General features: G+C 47.9%; 1 protein-coding gene across 1 annotated transcript in view; it reads left to right on the top strand.

Moving 5' to 3' along the window:
- LOC138350317 (uncharacterized) overlaps window positions 1-21,567 on the top strand; it is a 139,802-nt gene extending 118,235 nt beyond the window's left edge. Inside the window, exons 7-8 of the mRNA XM_069300938.1 lie at window positions 21,207-21,344; window positions 21,557-21,567. Of these exons, the coding sequence (XP_069157039.1) occupies window positions 21,207-21,344; window positions 21,557-21,567 (149 nt within the window). The remainder of the gene's footprint in view (window positions 1-21,206; window positions 21,345-21,556) is intronic.
- Window positions 21,568-21,768: the final 201 nt, after the last annotated feature.

Here is a 21,768-nt window from a genome sequence, read left to right as displayed (position 1 = left end):
CCCACCCCCTAACACCAAACTCCTTCGAACTGACCCCCAAAACAAAGCCAACGCCTTCACATAGACATCAGGAATACCAATTCCACCTTCTGACACCTTAAGACATAACGTAGATCGACGAACCGGATGATACCGGCCACACCACACATAACAATACACCAAATCCTCCAGAGCGCGTATCTTCCGCCGATCCAACGGAAAACACTGCACAACAAACAAGACCCGCGACAAAACCTTGCAAGACACGACAATCGCCCGCTGGTAAATAGTCAGGGCCCGTTGCGACAACATCCCCACAGCTACGCCCACCCCCCGCGAAACTGCCTCCCAATTAAACTCCAAAGACTGCACATATGACCTGAACCACGTAATCCCCAGAACCCGAATGGACTAAACCACCGGAAACCACGAACCAGACCACACCAAATGAGAGGCCCAACCCCCCAACCCCAGAAGACAAGACTTTCCACGATTCACAAAAGCCCCTGTAGCCGACTCAAACTGAAGCACCAAATCCTGAACAGCAGGCACAGAACCCTCAGAGGCAACAAACAAGACCGTGTCATCTGCATAACCACAAATCTTGAGGGACAAGCCATTCGGCAAACACGGTGAGACAACCGAACGACAAGCACGCACTGCGCGAACAAAGGGCTCCTGAAACAGAATATAGAGAAGCATCAACAGAGGACACTCCTGTCGAACCGAACGCCGAATAGCGAAGGGAGCACTAAGGAATCCATTGACACACACCCTACTACTACAACCAGCATACAACATCCGTATCCAGCCCACAAACTGGGGTGGGAAACCAAACCTCTCCAGGACCCGCAAAACAAACCCAATTGGCATGCGATCAAAAGCCTTGGACCAATCCAGGCTTATCATGGCCGAGGGAACACCAGACTCCTCTATATAGAGGAGCAAATCCCGGAAAAGGGAATTGCATTGCACCAACGACCTACCTGGAACGCCACAAAACTGACCCCAAGAGATCACCGACCCCACAACCGAGCGCAAACGTCCAGCCAACAACTTGGAAATAATCTTGTAATCCACATTTAGCAACGTAATAGGCCGCCAATTTGCAAAAAAACGTAATTCCCCCCGGCTTTGGAAGAAGCCGCACAAGACCATCATTTTGCGAAACGGACAGAGACAAACTCCGAAGACAAAACTGAACCACCTCCAAAAAATCGGCACCAAGCACATCCCATAACTCGACATAGAACTCCATCAGAAACTCATCCGACCCTGGAACCTTACCACGACGAAAGGACCGCATAACCTCCCAAAGCTCCGAAGGGCTTACCTCCCGCACAAGACCCACACAATCCATACCCGACAACCCCGGTGCACAGTGTTGGAGGAAGGACTCCATCAACCCCTAATTCCCCGCAACCACCCCATACAAAGACTCCAATTCACCATGCACATAATGCAAAACCGCCCCCGTGTCCGACAAAACCGAACCGTCTGGCCGATGAAGACCTGCCAACAAAACAGAGGCACGCCCCACCCGTTCCGCAGTAAAAACTGCGAGAGCTTCTCACCACACAACCGTTCCTCCACCCCAGCCCGAACACGTACCCCCTCAGCCATCTCCTCCCTCAGCCCACAAATGAGATCCTTACACACCGAGATCTCCCGAAACCTATCTAAACCCTGATTCAACAACCCATACAGGCGAAATAACCGTGCCTGCAAGACCCTCAACAGACCAAACCTTCCCGACAACTCCCGCTTCGCCATCACCCGAAAAAAAGACCGACATTCCACCTTAGCCCACTCCCACCATTCCAGGACCGAGGGAAACGCCCCCTTCCGAGCGGCCAAAACAGCCCACCGGGCCCGGAACTGGGCACACACAACAGGGCATTTCAGCAACCCACAATTCAGTTTCCACCAGCCACGGCCAACCAGCACCTGGCTGCGAATCCCCACCTGCAACACCACCATTCAATGGTCCGAGAACCCCACGGAAACCGTCTGCAACGAAAAAACCGAACCACCCCCAGTAGGCACGTAAAAACGATCAAGGCGAGAGCAAGCCCCACGCGAGAGAAAAGTGTACTCCAAAGGACCCCTTACAACACGGCCGCATCCCGAAACCCGCAACTCTTCAAGGTAGCAGTCAAAGCCGGCGAGATATTCGATGGACGAAGACTATTGCTATCCCGCGGCGACGTAATACAATTAAAATCACCCCCCCCCAAAATCATCCCCCTCGTATCGTGCCGGAAAAAATGCAGCACATCACGGGAAAAGAAAACCTCCCGATTCTGCCTCTGCGCCGCCCCAGATGGCGCGTACACATTCAAGAGAGAGACCTCAGTGTGGGATATTTGGGGCTTGAATCTGATTATTTAAATATTAATGTAGTAAATTAAATTACGAAGGACCACCCGCTTTTAAAGTAAAGAGGGAAACTGAGAATTTCTGATCATTAGATAATTCCTAGATGAAACCAGTAACTATGGATAAAACTAGAAAGTATGATCATAATAATAATTAATGGGCTGTATTATAAAATGAAACAAACCTCAAACACCTACATTGGGGGGTTATTACTGGAGGTAAGTACGTCCAGGAATTAGTGTGGTTCGTTCACTAATTCAATTAATAATAATCTAATCCTATAAAATAATATTGAAACTGATATCATTACCAAAAAGAGGAACATAGATTATGAGCATAGTAATGAGTTACAGTAAACCACATATCAATCCCAAAGAATTCTGCACAAGATAAATTGCAATAGAATTATAAAAGGAAATAAATCTTAGCTTAATGAAGATTCCTTTAGAAAGCCATGGAAGTCCTCTTATTCTCCAGACTCGGTCGACTGACAAGTGGAACGGGTTAACATGTGGGAAGGCAGCATGGAGAATTCTTCTCTCGTGCTGCAAGACAAATAATTTTCAGTAGCAACTGGTTTAACTACTAAATCTATATTCAAGAATATTAAGAGTTATAGGTGACAAATTTTAATCACCTGTTATTAGGTGTTATCGTGCGTCGTAACAGACAATCACCCTGCTACTATTAAAACTTCTACCTAATGCATCACATAAAAGAATATACTTAGCTGTGGGCACTGTATAAGTATTAAGATTGCCGTGCTTCGCATCTCAGGCTCCGGCTAGGCTTATCCTGAATAGTGATGCGTCCCGCTGGCTGGTCACGTGTCGTCAGGAACCAAGTCAAAGGACTCCTTATTGGACACCAGCACTAGCTGAAGATACTATCTGCAAGGTTATTCTCGTCTCACAGTGGCGACTTTCATCTGAGGATGGATAACACCTGCCCTATTTGCTGGGCAATGGCGTCTTCTTATGAGTACGGTAAGCGCAGGTCTGCCTCTGAGCGGCTCTCCACGTGTACTGAGATGGCGTCCCTCTACCCACGCCGAGCCCGCGTTCATAAAACAAATTATTGTCTCGAACATTAATATTTCTCGCATTTGCGCTTGAAACGTTAAAGACTGGACGGGTTTATTATTTAGAGGAACAAAATATTGTTATTTACCAATTTAAGAATAGTAAATATATAAGGGAGAGGAATTAATGTCTCCCCATGGCATTCATTGATGACGTTAACTCTATCACGAGATAGACGCTATGATTCTAACGCTCTATTCGGCTTTTAGTTAGAGATCAATTCGTCTGCAATTAGTTATCATACAGAATGCTTTAATTATGGAGAATCGAATTTAATTCTCACACATATTGGATATAATGTGTTTACTGTAAGGAAATCTGACGCAATACTGGCGTCAGGTGACGTGAGAATTCTAGCCTACTGTACAGATGAAATTATTAGTACATGAGAATTCTACGTGTTGTTAATTTTACTTACTACAATAATTAGTATGGTTAGTAATAAGTAATGAGAATACAACAATGTTGTATTCGGTGTTGGAAATATCCAACACTCAGACCCCAAAAAGGAGACCCGAACTAACAGCAGCCGACCACCCTCGTCCATCTCCGTGTGAAGCACGGAAATCGGGGCCCGCTTAGAAAGCAGGATCAACGTACCTCCACGCAAGCCACGCAAAGGTTTTAACACCACCGTAAACCTCTCAGCCAACACATGTAACAACCCCACTTCCTGCACATTGTGCTCCTGCGCAAAAGCCACATCCACCCTCCACTCACGCAGCATCGACACCAGGCCCAATTGCACAGCCACAGAACGCAAACCATTCACACTCAGCGAAGCACATATTAATTTAGGATCCATTGGGAAAAGAGATAAACCCTATCTAACCACAAAACCGTCAGACCAGTCTGGCCGACACCCCGTGTATGGAAGCAGTAGCAGCCGCCATCGGGTTCCCAGGCGACGGAGACGCACTCCCCATAGGGGGGGGGGGGAGGCCAGAGTCCTTCCGGAACTTCATCACAAGGCCGTGATCATCACTGCCACAGTCCCCCGGATCCGTAGCTCGATGTTAGTGCCCATTGATCAAGGAGGATGTTTGCTTGTTCTAGTGGGCTGTGGTGCAGCGGTTTGGTTGGACTGCTTCTAGAGATTTTTCGTATCTTTTCCCAAACTTCAACAAGTGTTGTTTGCTCATTTATACTTTGTAGGAACTCTTCCCAATGCTTATTACGTATAACGTTGCTCATGTCTCTCACCTCTCTATTTGCAACTAGAAATACATGCAAGTCACCTTGTGCTTTGGTTCGTTTGTACGTATCTCCAAGTTGCTTTACTCGTTCATGTTCTTTAACAAATACGGGGTCAAGGACCCACTTGGGTGGTGGTAGGTGTTGTCCACTTCTGCTAGGCTTACGACCTGTTCCCCAATACACCCATGTGTCATAGTAGGTAGTAATCGTATCAACGAGATCTCTGGAGAAGGCTTGTACATTCGTTATTGTGTAATCTTGATACCATTTTGATATACAATTAATAAAGTGGTCGTGCAAGCCATATGGAATATTCATTTTCCGTCTCTGATGTCTATTAGGTACATCACACTGTACCTCATAGGAAACAGGAACTGCATAGTGATCACTAACCAAGTGATTTACCAACGAACATTCCATCCTATCTTGCACAAGGTTTCTACCCATTACATAATCAAGTCTGCCTCCCAATAAATGAGTTTGGGTATCGGTAGTATACACGGTTAATCTGTTGTCATAAACATATTTGATAAATTTGCATCCATTATCGTTGTTATTACTGTCTCCCAGCGTAATATGTCTAGCATTAAAATCTCCCATGTATATTGTCCCATGATTGTCTAGATCTGGGAACAATGTTACATTGAGTTTCTGGCTTCTGGCATATACGTTGAGGAATGAAAAGTGGTCTGCTGTAGTTTGTACATGAAAGTGATGGTACTGTGTGTGTACATTGTGTGACGTGCTCACAAGAATGTGCGGTAAATCACTTCTGACGTAAGTTAATAGGCCTGTGGCGTTACTGTTGTTATAGGATGCATACCCTCTGATCTTTGGTGGGGTTTTGTTTATCATATTGGATGTGTAGGGCTCCTGTAAAGCAATTATATCTATTTTGTTACTGGTAACATATGCAATTAGGTCATTCAGTCTTTTGTTGATGCTACGAATGTTCCAACTGAGAAACCTTATGGCTCTTGTGTCAACAGCAGCCATCGTCTTGGTGTTGTTCCTCCCTGGGACTGGTGGTCCCATTGTTGTCCTCGTCCCACTTATACAATGTGTCAATAAGTGACTCTATGACGTAAAGAGCCACACCAACCTGGCGTTTGGTGTCGTCAGGAACTTCTGGTGACATCATCAATTTCTTGATCACTGAGCTACTCGGGATGGTCGGCGAGTGAATGTTCTCTGTAAGTCATATGGCAGAGGGGAATAAAGGGGCATGGGGTGAGGGGAAGGAGATATAGGAACCAGTGTGGTTCGTTACCAGTTCATTAATGAGGTTAGTAAAGTTATAAAATCTAGAATTGAATGTAGATTCTAAAGGATCATGAAATAATAAATGATCTATTCTATGAAATATTACTAAATCCTCAGAAATAATAAATGCAAACTTATTGAGAACTGGGCAGTAAATTATTGATTTATATTATTCCCCTTGACCATTATATGCATGAAACATGTATTCAAATTAATAATGGCATTAGTCATATATTCTACGAAACGTGATTTGTGTCTTAGCTGTGAGACGACTTCACTAAATCCGTTGCACTACTCGTAGTTGTGATCACAACGTCCAAATAAGGAAGAAACACCAGTGGTGAACTTCGTAGGTGAAGGAAGAAATGCTTGGCTCGTCCTCGTCTACACGCTGTAATCAGGGAAATTTGAGTAGCATTTGTCTAGGCTAGAAAATTATTCCAATATTCACTGAAATTGGAAAATAAAGTTGAATGCAACTAACATTGTATTTGTGGTCTGCTTACATTTTAACGACAGGCTACCCACACAAATATACTCTAGAGTGATGCATCAAACTAAAATGTATACTTAACGTAGGTGTGTTGGAACACTAAGCCTGCCGATATCACGTCTGCCAGTCCCTGACGTTCACCGCTGTGGACGTGATTGCGGGGCGTGACTATCTTTGTAGACGTGTAATTGAACAGTTTTAGCACTGTAGACCACGTGATCTTGTAACAATGGCTGCCGTCTGTGGAGGCAAGTGTGCATCACGCGACGCTCTATGCTTGAAAGACGTCTCCCTCTTGCCCCCATGCCCGATCACGCATGCGCAGAGACTCTCATGGCAATCCCGGACGTAAACCATTTTGGTTTACTATTAATTATTTAGGGAACTGAAGGAGTACAATTTAAATTATCATCACCAATAAATACATTGGCGAATAATACCTTTTTTCGCAAGGCAATTGATCTAATTAATATTGCACAAATTGAACGAGAAGATGGAGGAACAAGGTGGAGTGGTGGTGGTGGTGGAACAACAACACCAACAACAACAACAACAAGGTGGAACAACATGGAGTGATGAACAGAGTAGGGCATAGCCTGGGGGAACAGGGAAGGGCATGGGGTGGGGGAAACAGGGAAGACCATGGGGTGGGGTAACAGGGAAGGGCATGGGGTGGGGGAACAGTGAAGGGCATGGGGTGGGTAACAGGGAAGGGCATGGGGCGGGGGAACAGTGAAGGGCATGGGGGTGGGGGAACAGTGAAGGGCATGGGGTGGGGGAACAGGAAAGGGCATGGGGTGGGGGAACAGGGAAGGGCATGGGGTGGGTAACAGGGAAGGGCATGGGGTGGGGGAACAGGGAAGGGCATGGGGTGGGTAACAGGGAAGGGCATGGGGTGGGTAACAGGGAAGGGCATGGGGTGGGGGAACAGGGAAGGGCATGGGGTGGGTAACAGGGAAGGGCATGGGGTGGGGGATCAGGGAAGGGCATGGGGTGGGTAACAGGGAAGGGCATGGGGTGGGGGAACAGTGAAGGGCATGGGGTGGGTAACAGGGAAGGGCATGGGGTGGGTAACAGGGAAGGGCATGGGGTGGGGGAACAGGGAAGGGCATGGGGTGGGTAACTGGGAAGGGCATGGGGTGGGGGAACAGGGAAGGGCATGGGGTGGGTAACAGGGAAGGGCATGGGGTGGGGGAACAGGGAAGGGCATGGGGTGGATAACAGGGAAGACCATGGGGTGGGGGAACAATGAAGGGCATGGGGTGGGTAACTGGGAAGGGCATGGGGTGGGGGAACAGGGAAGGGCATGGGGTGGGGGAACAGGGAAGGGCATGGGGTGGGTAACAGGGAAGACCATGGGGTGAGGGAACAGGGAAGGGCATGGGGTGGGGGAACAGGGAAGGGCATGGGGTGGGGAACAGGATAGGGCATGGGGTGGGGGAACAGGGAAGGGCATGGGGTGGTGGAACAGGGAAGGGCATGGGGTGGGGAACAGGATAGGGCATGGGGTGGGGGAACAGGGAAGGGCATGGGGTGGTGGAACAGGGAAGGGCATGGGGTGGGGAACAGGATAGGGCATGGGGTGGGGAAACAGGGAAGGGCATGGGGTGGGTAACAGGGAAGGGCATGGGGTGGGTAACAGGGAAGGGCATAGGGTGGGGGAACAGGGAAGGGCATGGGGTGGGTAACAGGGAAGAGCATGGGGTGGGGGAACAGGGAAGGGCATGGGGTGGGTAACTGGGAAGGGCATGGGGTGGGGGAACAGTGAAGGGCATGGGGTGGGTAACAGGGAAGGGCATGGGGTGGGGGAACAGTGATAAATAGGGAGTTGGGGAGCAGGGAAGGGCATGGGGTGGGGGAACAGGGAAGGGCATGGGGTGGGGGAACAGGGAAGGGCATGGGGTGGGGGAACAGGGAAGGGCATGGGGTGGGTAACAGGGAAGGGCATGGGGTGGGTAACAGGGAAGGGCATGGGGTGGGGGAACAGGGAAGGGCATGGGGTGGGGGAACAGGGAAGGGCATGGGGTGGGTAACTGGGAAGGGCATGGGGTGGGGGAACAGTGAAGGGCATGGGGTGGGTAACAGGGAAGGGCATGGGGTGGGTAACAGGGAAGGGCATGGGGTGGGGGAACAGGGAAGGGCATGGGGTGGGAAACAGGGAAGGGCATGGGGTGGGGGAACAGGGAAGGGCATGGGGTGGGTAACAGGGAAGGGCATGGGGTTGGGGAACAGGGAAGGGCATGGGGTGGGGAACAGGTGTGGGAAAATATGGTTCTAGATTAATAATAATAATAATAATAAGAAGAAGAAATTTCATTTATTATTCGAAATACCACCCTATAGAAAAGGGGAAATAAAATTGGAAAACCAGTGCCGATGGATCTCTTAAAAAATTATCTCTGAAAATCTATTAATATAAAGTAGTGAACCGTAATTTATAATAAATTATCGAGCCAAATCCCCCCACGCACTTTGGGGGGTTATTAGCAAATATAAACTAATGTAATTCAATAATAATAAGAAGCTAATACACTTCCTACAAATTATTAGGATAATAATATTCCTCAGTCTATAAAATATTGAAATATTATTGCATATCGATTAAAATCACATACATAATTAATATGCAAATAGATGAAATTAATTGACTCTCAATAATGATGACTACTACTACAATATAAGACTGGAAATGTCTCTACTGTTTCGGAGGAACGTAAATCGCGTCCAGCCTTTACAAGACGTTGAAACCAGCCCTGAGATAGTAATCCTTGAAACACGTGATCATGGAAAACAGTAACACGTCTCCCTCACTTGAACTACCACGCTCAAATGTAAAACTTTTATAATTTCCACTCCAACCTAGTATTCACGCATTTAAACGCCAAATTTAAAATAATTGGAGAGGTAGAAGCTGCACTCACGTGAGTGTTATATTATGGCCTGCGGCATCATGACAAGGCACCTCAATCTACATATATTATCGAACTCAACAATATAAAAATGAGGTAAAATGCTTGCCGAACTTGGTGTCCGTAAGTTGGGTAAGCTGCGCCTTCGATCTGAAGTCCTGGGAAGTATGCATGCTTGCAGAATCAAAAGATATTTGTCGGGCCGCTTTGGAACACCTTCCTGCCAGCTGGTGAAAAATGGCGAGTCTCCTCTTCTTCTTGGGTGGCGCATGCTCAATAGTTCCCAGAGTTGCGATCCCGAGTATAAATTATAATATTCATTTAATATTGAATATGGAAGGAAATGGGTTTGACGAATACTTACGTTGTAAATAAATGTATTATGCGATAACATCTTTTCTCGTAGTGTATGTCAATTAATTTAGACTACCTTAAATAAACGAGAAAGAGTTAGAGTGGAAATTATTTGCCTTATCTTATTATTTGCTGGAACAGCTAATCATAGCTGAATAAATCATTTCCAGTAAACAAATGTTAACACTAACTAAAGGTAAACTTATTAATAAACGATTATCCTTAATAAAGGAGGGTAAATGGGTGGATTCTACTATATCCATTATTATGTGGAAAATATTCGATATGGCGGGCTGGCTGACGTAACACGGCCATGATTTTGGGGAGAATTCGGGCGATACTACGCCTTAACTAAATAATGTTAATTTCACTACTCTACTGGTTAGTAGAGGGAAACAGGGAAGACCATGGGGTGGGGGAACTGGGAAGGGCATGGAGTGGGTAACAGGGAAGGGCATGGGGTGGGGGAACAGGGAAGGGCATGGGGTGGGGTAACAGGGAAGACCATGGGGTGGGGGAACAGGGAAGGGCATGGGGTGGGGGAACAGGGAAGAGCATGGGGTGGGGGAACAGGGAAGAGCATGGGGTGGGGGAACAGTGAAGGGCATGGGGGTGGGGGAACAGTGAAGGGCATGGGGGTGGGGGAACAGGGAAGAGCATGGGGTGGGGGAACAGCGAAGGGCATGGGGGTGGGGGAACAGTGAAGGGCATGGGATGGGGGAACAGGGAAGAGCATGGGGTGGGGGAACAGGGAAGAGCATGGGGTGGGGGAACAGTGAAGGGCATGGGGTGGGGGGGGTAACAGGGAAGGTCATGGGGTGGGGGGGGGGTAACAGGGAAGGGCATGGGGTGGGGGAACAGGGAAGGGCATGGGGTGGGTAACTGGGAAGGGCATGGGGTGGGGGAACAGGGAAGGGCATGGGGTGGGGTAACAGGGAAGGGCATGGGGTGGGGGGGACAGGGAAGGGCATGGGGTGGGGGAACAGTGAAGGGCATGGGGTGGGGTAACAGGGAAGGGCATGGGGTGGGGGGGACAGGGAAGGGCATGGGGTGGGGGAACAGTGAAGGGCATGGGGTGGGGGGGGGTAACAGGGAAGGTCATGGGGTGGGGGGGGTAACAGGGAAGGGCATGGGGTGGGGGAACAGGGAAGGGCATGGGGTGGGTAACAGGGAAGGGCATGGGGTGGGGGAACAGGGAAGGGCATGGGGTGGGGGAACAGGGAAGGGCATGGGGTGGGGTAACAGGGAAGGGCATGGGGTGGGGGAACTGGGAAGGGCATGGGGTAGTTAACAGGGAAGGGCATGGGGTGGGGGAACAGGGATGGGCATGGGGTGGGGGAACTGGGAAGGGCATGGGGTGGGTAACAGGGAAGGGCATGGGGTGGGGGAACAGGGAAGGGCATGGGGTGGGTAACTGGAAAGGGCATGGGGTGGGGGAACAGGGAAGGGCATTGGGTGGGGGAACAGGGAAGGGCATGGGGTGGGTAACAGGGAAGGGCATGGGGTGGGGGAACAGGGAAGGGCATGGGGTGGGGAAACTGGGAAGGGCATGGGGTGGGGGAACTGGGAAGGGCATGGGGTGGGGGAACTGGGAAGGGCATGGGGTGGGTAACAGGGAAGGGCATGGGGTGGGGGAACAGGGAAGGTCGTTGGTTAGGGAACAGGGGAAAGGCATGGGGTAGGGGGGAGCAGAGTAGGGGAATGGGGTGGGGAAATAGGGAAGAGCATGGGGCTTTGGGAACAGGGAGGGGCATGGGGCTGGGGAACAGGAAATGACATTGGGTGGGGGAAACGGAGCAAGGAAAGAATAGGGTAGGGCAACAGGGAAGGACATGGGTTGGGTAACAGGAAGGGATTGGTCTGGAGAGGTTCTCTGATGGTGAGCCACCATCAATCACTACCTACTAGTGGCATAGGTGGTGATTGGGGGAAAAGAGTTGAGGATTGGGGCATTTTGTGGCTTCTGTTACATCCCTCTCTAGAGATACTGGCCTGCTCGTGGAGGGTTTCCCACTCCCTTATGAGATTTTCCACTCCTCTCTACTGAAAATACTGGGCAGAAAACACTGGGCCTTTGCAGAAAACATGCATCGATTCCTTTACCCATAGAAATTTGTTCTTCCTAAATATGATTGCAGTGTGTTTTGCCTCGTTCATGAACACTGTCTTTATCAGTCGCTTTCTTTCCTTCTTGTAGCCACTAAGCCTGAAAATCTTCTATACACTGTAATTAGCCTCCAGCATTTGAAACCCTCTAAGATTTTTGTCAAAAGTTGCTCGGTCCTTCCTCCTCCACTTCTGCTGGATAGATCCTTCCAGTTCTTGAACTCCTTAAACTACCACAGCACTTTTTCTTTTCAACAGCTTTGTAGTGCACTTTGCAGCTTCCTAGGAAGTTGATGTTTTCATTGCTGTTTCTTTCAGAGCATCTGGGCTGTTTTCTAGTATTTCTTCAAAGGAAGAAATTCTTGGGAAGGGCCCTGTAACAGTTCAACGTGTTTCCAGGGGGTTGATTGCCTCATACTGGGTCGGATTAGGATTCTCAGTGAGTTTCTTTATCTCTTTCTTGGCTGCTCACAGTTCATGCTGGAGACTCTTTGTTTCCTTATTTCCCTTAGCTCTCTGCTGCATTCCCCAAATACATGTTTGATAATCTCGCAGGTAGTAACCCCCCCAGTCAGTGATATTCGAATGAATGTTTTAGATGCCAAAGAAAACAGATTTGAAATTAAATTCCTATGGATACCATCACATATTGGCATCTCAATGCATGACACTGTTGATATGCTTGCAAAGACAGCCTGCAGAAAACACACACACACACACACACACACACACACACACACACACACACACACACACACACACACACACGCACACACACACGCACACACACACACACACACACACACACACGGCTGTGCTCAGACAGCCGCGGTGGGCAAAAGTGGGGTCTGGGAAGCTCTTGGGAAGCTAGTGAATTGGGAGGGATAATCAGTGTATATGCATATATGAGTGTATATGAGTGATTGAATGACTAGTAAGCTCACTGAAACCACAAGAAAGTGAAGAAAAACAGCAGAAACAGCACCATTGAAAATAAGTGTTGAGTACATCGTGGCATTGTGGAATTGTGGAGCTAACTCGCGTGGACATGATCTCACCAGCTGTGACGCCGTGACGCCAGGACCTCACACCTGACGAGCCGCATGGAGTACTTTCTCTTCTGTTTGTGCTGCAGATTGTGCAAGGTATTGTGGAGCGCCTTTTTGGCTAGGTTGTTACTGCAATGACAAGATCAGGAAGGGCTTCAAGGTCAATCACCAGCAGGGATGAGGAAGAGGACACATTTATAGACAAATTAATAGGTAATTTTTTAGAGAAAAGGAACGATTGGATGGAGGATCTAATCCAAGGGATTAAAAGCGAGTTATTTCAGCAAATAGAGGATGCAGTAGAGAGGAAGAAACAAGAGCTTATGCTCTATATTCAGGAAGAGATTAGGAAGGGAAGAGAGGACTGGGAGAGGGAATGTGCTCGGATCACAAACGAATTAGGAAGGATTAACAGCATGGCTAAAGACAGAGGATTAGTGGGGGATGGGTTGTTGGAGTACAAGATGTTGTACTGCACAGCCTCCTCCAATGAGGAGGCTGTGGAGTACATAATGAAGAACAGGCATTTACTCAAAGGAAGTGAAACCCATTACAATGTGTTTATTGAGAGGTATTTGACAAAAGATGAGCAAATAGCCCACAAGAGTAGATGGCAAGCACGACACCTTACCCCTAGTCTCTCAGGTAGCCTCACCTCCCAGGTCATATCCTCCCCAACTCAGCCCTCCTATACCTCCCCCCTGACTCAGCCCCCCCAAACCCCCCTGCCCCTTCCACATTTGCACTTTCCCAACCACTCCCCTGCCCCTGATACATCACACCTGTCAACGACCCCAGTGGGTCAAGCCATGCCCTCCCCAAACCCACCTTCCCACCCCCCTCCCCTACAAACCCTTCCTACTCCCCAGCCCCTTCTACCGATTGCCTTCACTTCCATCTGCTCAATCCCAGCTTCCTCTGCACCCCTCTTCCACTCACCCCCAAACTCCACCCAACCCTCACCCCTCCTATGCACCTCCAGCCCACATTTAACGCCCTCACCTTGTGACCCCCTAACACCCTCCCCCATCTCCCTCTTCCCCTCTTTACCCCAAAACCCCCACCTACCCCCAATTCCCCCCTAACTAATACACCCTCTCTTCCACTCCCAGCACCCATGCTCCATTCTCCCGCTCAGCCCTATGCCCTCAATATCCCTCTCTCCCTCCTCCAACCTGTCAATCTCTATCTGACTCTCAGTCTCACTTTACTTCTCAATCCCTCTATGCCATTCAGACCCTCCCTAATTTTCAGACCCATTATGCCCATCCTACCCCCCTAGATGCCCAGACCCCATTTGCCTACCAGGCACTCCCAGGCACCCCCCGCAGCACCCCCCTAGACACCCGCACAGCCGCCATTCGCCCCCCTCCCCCAGACACCCCCCAGTCCCACCCAGACCCCCGGTGATAGGGGGAACTCTGGCACCAGAGTTTCCAAGAAGAGTCTCAAGTTTGGTACACCAATGCTGATGGGGTATCCAATAAAGCAGAAGAGATAAAAGAAAGAGTTAGAGAGGCAAACCCAGACATAGTGGCAATAGTGCAAACTAAAATAAATGGCATGATCTCGGATGCAATCTTTCCAGAGGAGTACCAGGTGATAAGAAAAGAAAGGACACAGAGACAGGGAGGGGAGTGGCACTCCTAATAAAGCAGAAATGGAAGTTTGATGAGCTGGAAAATCCGGGTACCAATGAAAGCACGAGCTCCATACATGGAATTCTGATAGTGGATGGGAAGAAGATTGTAATCTTGATTCTCTACAATCCCCCACCAAACAGTAGAAGGCCCAGGCAGGAGTATGAGGACAGCAACAAGGCATGTATAGATGAATTGCAGAGGGCAGCAACAATAGCGCATAGACTGAGAGCGAAGCTACTGGTCATGGGGGACCTAAATCACGGAGAGATAAATTGGGTAACAAGGAATCCCCCATAGCGGGGAGAAGACGTGAGGAGTGAAGCTGGTAGACGTTATTGACAGGAATTTCATAACACAGCATGTGAAGGAAGACACTAGGGAAAGAGGAGGGGATACGCCCAGCCTATTAAACCTCAGTTTCACCCAGGATGTGGAAGACATTGAACATTTGGAACATGAAATACCACTAGGAGGCAGTGACCATTGTGTCCTAGTCTTTGACTACATGATGGAACTTAAAATTGTGACCAAAGGACAAGAGGTCCGAGTAAGGAGAGTTGATTACAGAAGAGGGGACTACAGAAAGATAAGGGACTACCTGGGAGAAGTGCAGTGGGAGGAAAAACAGTGCAAGGTATGATGAACCAAGTCATATGAAAATGCAAGGAGGCTGAAGAGAGATTTATTCCAACAGCAAAGGAAAAAAGCAGGAGGGAATATAATAACCCATGGTTTAATAGACAGTGTCAGGAAGCAAAAGTGAGAAGCAGGAGGGAGTGGAGGAAGTACAGAAGACAAAGGACAGAGGACAACAGGATTAGAAGTAACAGAGCTAGGAACGATTACATTAACATAAGACGAGTATCAGAAAGAAATTATGAGAATGATATTGCAGTCAAAGCGAAAAAGCAACCTTAATATATTACTACATAGCCATATAAGAAGGAAGATGTCGGTAAATGACCAAGTGACAAGACTGAGGAAAACAGAAGGGGCATATACAGAAAGTGACAAGGAAATCTGCGAGGTACTGAATGCAAGTTTCCATGGAGTATTCACAACCGAGCCTGAGCGGCTCCCATTGTTAGAAGAGATTATCCTAGATGAAAGACTATCAGATATAGAGGTGACAGCAGAGGAGGTAATGAAACAGTTGACAACACTGGATGCAACTAAAGCAGTTGGAAAAGACAAAGTATCACCGTGGATACTAAAAGAGGCAGAGCAGGCTCTCAGCGTGTCTCTGGCAATGATCTTTAAAGAGTCACTTATGTCGGGAGAATTGCCCAGTTGCTGGAAGGAGGCAAATGTCGTACCGATTTTCAAGAAAGGAGATAGGGAGGAGGCACTTAACTACAGACTCCTATCACTGATAAACATCCCCTGCAAAATACTTGAAAGAATAATTAGGCTAAGACTTGTTGAGCACCTGGAGAGCATTGGGTTTGTAAACAAGCACTAACATGAGTTCTGTACAGGGAAATCATGCCTAACAAACCTTTTGGAATTCTATGATAAAGTAACAAGGATAAGGTAGGACAGAGAAGGCTGGGCAGACTGCATATTTCTTGACGGCCAAAAGGCCTTTGATACAGTACCACACATAAGTCTGCTATACAAACTTGAGAGGCAGGCAGGAGTAAACGGAAAGGCCCTAACATGGGTGAGGAACTACCTAACAGGAAGGAGCCAGAGGGTAATGGTAAGGGGCGAGAAGTCGGACTGGCGAACAGTAACGAGTGAAGTACCTCAAGGATCGGTGCTGGGACCAATCCTCTTTCTAATTTACGTAAATGATATGTTTACAGGAGTGAAATCCTACATGTCAATGTTTGCGGATGATGCAAAATTAATGAGAAGATTTGTGACAGATGAGGATTGTAGGATCTTCCAAGAGGGCTTAAACAGGTTGCAGAGATGGTCAGAGAAATGGCTACTGGAGTTCAACACGAGTAAGTATGGAAAGTTATGGAAATGGGATCAGGTATAGGCGACCAAAGGGACAGTACACAGTGAAGGGGAACTGCCTACCTGTAACGATTCGAGAAAGAGACCTGGGAGTGGACGTAACACCTAATCTAATTCCTGAGGCACATATAAATAGGATAACGACAGCAACGTACTCTACACTGGCGAAAATTAGAACTTCATTCAGAAGCCTAAGCGAGGAGGCTTTTAGGGGGCTTTACACTGCCTACGTGAGACCAGTCTTAGAGTATGCCACGCCATCATGGAGCCCCCACCTGAAGAAACATATAAGGAAACTGGAGAAGGTTCAGAGGTTTGTGACGAGGCTTGTCCCAGAGTTACGAGGGATGGGATATAAAAAGCGTCTGTGTTACGGCCCTGCTGGGGCGTAACCGGGTTCTTTTCTGGTGTTATTAGAATTTGGGAATCCGGCCCCAAGCTAGTCGAGGCTTTCAAGGGATGTGTTCCGTAACGCAAGTTAAATTAAAGGGGGAGGGATACAAATGCTTTAATTTATATATATAATCACCACCACCATAAATAAATATATAAACAGTCACACGGGGGTTATAAATACACAAATGTACAATGACTAGTCTTCCTCCAAAGACTCAGGATGCTCCACGGTGCTCACTTTGAGTAGCCCTGGTTCTCTTCTTCGGCCCACGATGAATCCTCTTGGATTCTCTCGGCGAATCTACCCTGGCCACTGGCCAGCCAAATCACAGTCCCACTGGGTGCTCCGTCGTGGAGGCCTTCAACCACAATCCAGCCTGTAGCTGGCAGGTTCCGATCAGCTCCGCTGTGTAGGCCACTCCACGACCGATACTAGGGTAGCGAGCCCTAGGCAGGAGCCTCGTGTGATCCCGCTGATCACTCTCCTCTCTCAGCACCACAGTGGCTAGTCTCTTCCACCAGCCAGCCCCGGATAAGGCGATTCCTGATACTGCCACGTCACAGGCAGGCTAACACTCTCAACAGTGTTCATCCGGGGGTGACTCACAGCTTCTTCAGAGCAAACTCGTGAAGAGACTTTGGCTTCCTTGGGTAGACAGATTCGTCGTCCAATACAGCAGTCCCAGGTCGACTCTGTAATCAGACACGTCATTAGTACTGGGACTAGGGAACCTCACTTACAGCCTTAGACACAAACGTCCACCTATCCACTCCATAGATGGCATTGCTGTCTAAGCGCCACCTCACCAGAGGTCAGCAGCGGCTATGTTATGAGCTGATTAAGACGGGAATCCAGCACCTGTGGCCGGTATATCCCGTCCTCACTAGATGGCGTCATCCATTTGGAGGGGGTTTCGGGAGCTGACTCACAGATGGCGTTGTCGTCACTGCTCTGTGCTACGACGCTGCACTCGGGTCCGTAACAGTCTGAAGGAACTGAACCTTACGACACTAGAGAAAAGAAGGGAGAGAGGAGATTTGATAGGGACATATAAAATACTCCGGGGAATTGACAAAGTGGAAATAGATGAAATGTTCACACGTAATAATAACAGAACGAGGGGACATGAGTGGAAACTGGAAACTCAGATGAGTCACAGAGATGTTAGGACGTTTTCTTTTAGCGTGAGAGTAGTGGAAAAATGGAATGCACTTGGGGAGCAGGTTGTGGAAGCAAACTCCATTCATAATTTTAAAAATTAGGTATAATTGTGAAATGGGACATGAGTCATTGCTGTAAACAACCGGTGGCTGGAAAGGTGGGATCCAAGAATCAATGCTCGATCCTGCAAGCACAAATAGGTGAGTACACACACACACAGAGGAATCAGCTCCGTAACAGCTGACTAACTCCCAGGTACCTATTTACTGCTAGGTAACAGGGGCATCAGGGGTTAAAGAAACTTTGCCCATTAATGTATGTGTGTGTGTGTGTGTGTGTACTCACCTATTTGTACTCACCTATTTGTGCTTGCGGGGGTTGAGCTTTGGCTCTTTGGTCCCGCCTCTCAACTTTCAATCAACTGGTGTACAGATTCCTGAGCCTACTAGGCTCTATCATTTCTACATTTGAAACGGTGTATGGAGTCAGCCTCCACCATATCACAGCCTAATGCATTCCACCTGTTAACTACTCTGACACTGAAAAAGTTCTTTCTAATGTCCCTGTGGCTCATGTGGGTACTCAGTTTCCACCTGTGTTTCCTTGTTCGCGTACCACCAGTGTTGAATAGTTTATCCTTGTCTACCCTGTCGATTCCCCTGAGGATTTTGTAGGTAGTGATCATGTCTCCCCTTACTCTTCTGTCTTCCAGTGTCGTAAGGTGCATTTCCCGCAGCCTTTCTCGTAACTCATGCCTCTTAGTTCTGGGACTAGTCTAGTGGCATACCTCTGAACTTTTTCCAGCTTCGTCTTGTGCTTGACAAGGTACGGGCTCCATGCTGGGGCCGCATTCTCCAGGATTAGTGTTATATATGTGTATACAAGATTCTGAATGATTCCTTACACAGGTTCCTGAACGCTGTTCTGATGTTAGCCAGCCTCGCATATGCCGCAGACGTAATTCATTTTATGTCGGCTTCAGGGGACAGGTTTGGTGTGATATCAACTCCTAGATCTTTCTCTCTGTCCGTTTCATTAAGTACTTCATCTCTTATTCTGTATCCTGTGTCTGGCCTTCTGTTTCCGCCGCCTAGTTTCATTACTTTGCATTTACTCTGGTTGAACTTTAGCAGCCATTTGTTGGACCATTGATTCAGTCTGTCTAGGTCATCTTGTAGCCTTCTACTATCATCCTCTGTTTCAATCCTCCTCATAATTTTTGCATCATCAGCAAACATTGAGAGAAACGAGTCTATGCCCTCTGGGAGATCATTTACATATATCAGAATCAGTATAGGTCCAAGGACTGACCCCTGCGGGACTCCACTTGTAAAGTCTCGCCAATCTGAGACCTCACTGTTGCTTAGGTACTCCTTTATCCAATGGAGTACCTTCCCTTTCATTCCAGCCTGCATCTCCAGCTTTTTCACTAGCCTCTTGTGTGGTACTGTATCAATGGTACTGTGTGTGTGTGTGTGTGTGTGTGTACTCACCTAGTTGTGTTTGCGGGGGTTGAGCTCTGACTCTTTGGTCTCTCCTCTCAACCGTCAATCAACAGGTGTACAGGTTCCTGACCCTATTGGGCTCTATCATATCTACACTTGAAACTGTGTATGGAGTCAGCCTCCACCACATCACTTCCTAATGCATTCCATTTGTGTCAACCACTCTGACACTAAAAAAGTTCTTTCTAATATTTCTTTCTAATATCTGGCTCTTTGGTCCCGCCTCTCAACGGTTGAGTTGTGTGTGTGTGTGTGTGTACTCACCTAGTTGTACTCACCTAGTTGTGTCTGCAGGATCGAGCATTGACTCTTGGATCCCGCCTTTCGAGCATCGGTTGTTTACAGCAATGACTCTTGTCCCATTTCCCTATCATACCTGGTTTTAAAATTATGAATAATATTTGCTTCCACAACCTGTTCCTGAAGTGCATTCCATTTCCCCACTACTCTCACGCTAAAAGAAAACTTCCTAACATCTCTGTGACTCATCTGAGTTTCAAGCTTCCATCCATGTCCTCTCGTTCTGTTACTATTACGTGTGAACATTTCGTCTATGTACACTCTGTCAATCCCTCTGAGTATCTTATATGTTCCTATCATGTCCCCCCTCTCCCTTCTTCTTTCTAGTGTCGTAAGGCACAGTTCCCTCAGGCGCTCCTCATACCCCATCCCTCGTAGCTCTGGGACGAGTCTCGTTGCAAACCTCTGAACCTTTTCCAGTTTCATTATATGCTTCTTCAGATGGGGACTCCATGATGAGGCGGCATACTCTAAGACTGGCCTTACGTAGGCAGTGTAAAGCGCCCTAAATGCCTCCTTACTTAGGTTTCTGAATGATGTTCTAACTTTTGCCAGTGTAGAGTACGCTGCTGTCGTTATCCTATTAATATATGCCTCAGGAGATAGATTAGGTGTTACGTCCACCCCAGGTCTCTTTCACGCGTCGTTACAGGTAATATATATATATATATTATTTATTTTCTAGGCATGTGTGTGTGTGTGTGTGTGTGTGTGTGTGTGTGTGTGTGTGTGTGTGTGTGTGTACTCACCTAGTGCTAAAGAGTTTGTCTTCGTCCTACCTTGAGGTTACCTTGAGGTGTTTTCGGGGCATAGAGTCTCCGCGGCCCGGTCGTCGACCAGGCCTCCTCATTGCTGGATTGGTCAACCAAGTTGTTGGACTCGGCTGCTCGCAGCCTGAAGTATGAGTCACAGCCTGGTTGATCAGGTCCACCTTGTCAATCTTCCTGAGAATATTGTAGGTGGTTATTATGTCTTACCCCCAACCCCCTACTCCTCTGTTTTCCAGGGACGAGAGGTTAAGCTCCCTTAGACTTTCCTCGTAGCTCATACCTCACAGTTCTGGGACTAATCTGGTGGCATACCTCTAAATTTTCTCTAACTTTGTCTTGTGTTTAATTAGGTATGAACTCCAGACTGGTGTCTGGGACCCGGGCAAGGTGCTTGGGCAAAGTCAGGCACCTTATGAGTAGGTGCAAAGCATCGTGGGCATCCAAAGGCCCTATTCTTCATTCCATCCTCCTCCTCAGGTCATTCAGATTTTCTTCAAGGATTACCTCAATTACCTAGCAGCACATTGTTGGTGGTAGCGATCACTGGTGCTGCTGGCAACACGGTTCGTACTGCATCTATGATTGGTTGGCTGGATGAGAGGATTTCACACTTTTATGGATTTAGGGTGAGCCTTAACTCCTTTCCCTTAGATTTCACCAGCTGTAGATCCCCTAGAAAGGACTTCTGTGTCCCTGCTAGGGTGGCATCTTTCAGGAACCAGATATTGATTTCACTGGTCAACCTGCTTGCGACCTCTTTAGCTGCCATGCAGAAAAGGAAAGGGGCAAGTGGGTCTCCTTGCTGGACACCTTCTGCGGAAATAACTTCATGTTCTCCAAACAACAGTGTCGATTCCCTACTGTACCCTACTGAAACGAAGGGGAGTAGAGAAGGAAAGTAAACCAAAAAAGCTTCTTCGAACTGCTTCCAGTACCACATCCTTTTTTACCTGGTTGAAAGAATTTTTAATGTCTAATTTAATTCATGCCTTATTTTCTAGGAGATGAATAATATAGTCTCGTGCTGCATGAGCTGCTGATTCACAGCCATGGGGGCACACCAAAACCTAGTTGATGGGGTCGAAGCATCGTTGCAGCTTCCGCGCGGATGTTCTGACAGCTACCCTGGCAACGAGGCGCCGAAGTGTTACCCACGGCAATGGGTCTGACTCCACCACCCGTCTTCTTAAGGGAACAAATGGATGTTACGAAG

The sequence above is a fragment of the Procambarus clarkii genome, chromosome 45 (genome assembly GCF_040958095.1).
Source record: "Procambarus clarkii isolate CNS0578487 chromosome 45, FALCON_Pclarkii_2.0, whole genome shotgun sequence".
NCBI classification, from domain to species: domain Eukaryota; kingdom Metazoa; phylum Arthropoda; class Malacostraca; order Decapoda; family Cambaridae; genus Procambarus; species Procambarus clarkii.
Note: the sequence above shows the minus strand (reverse complement) of the source record. Positions and strands in the feature narration are given on the sequence as shown.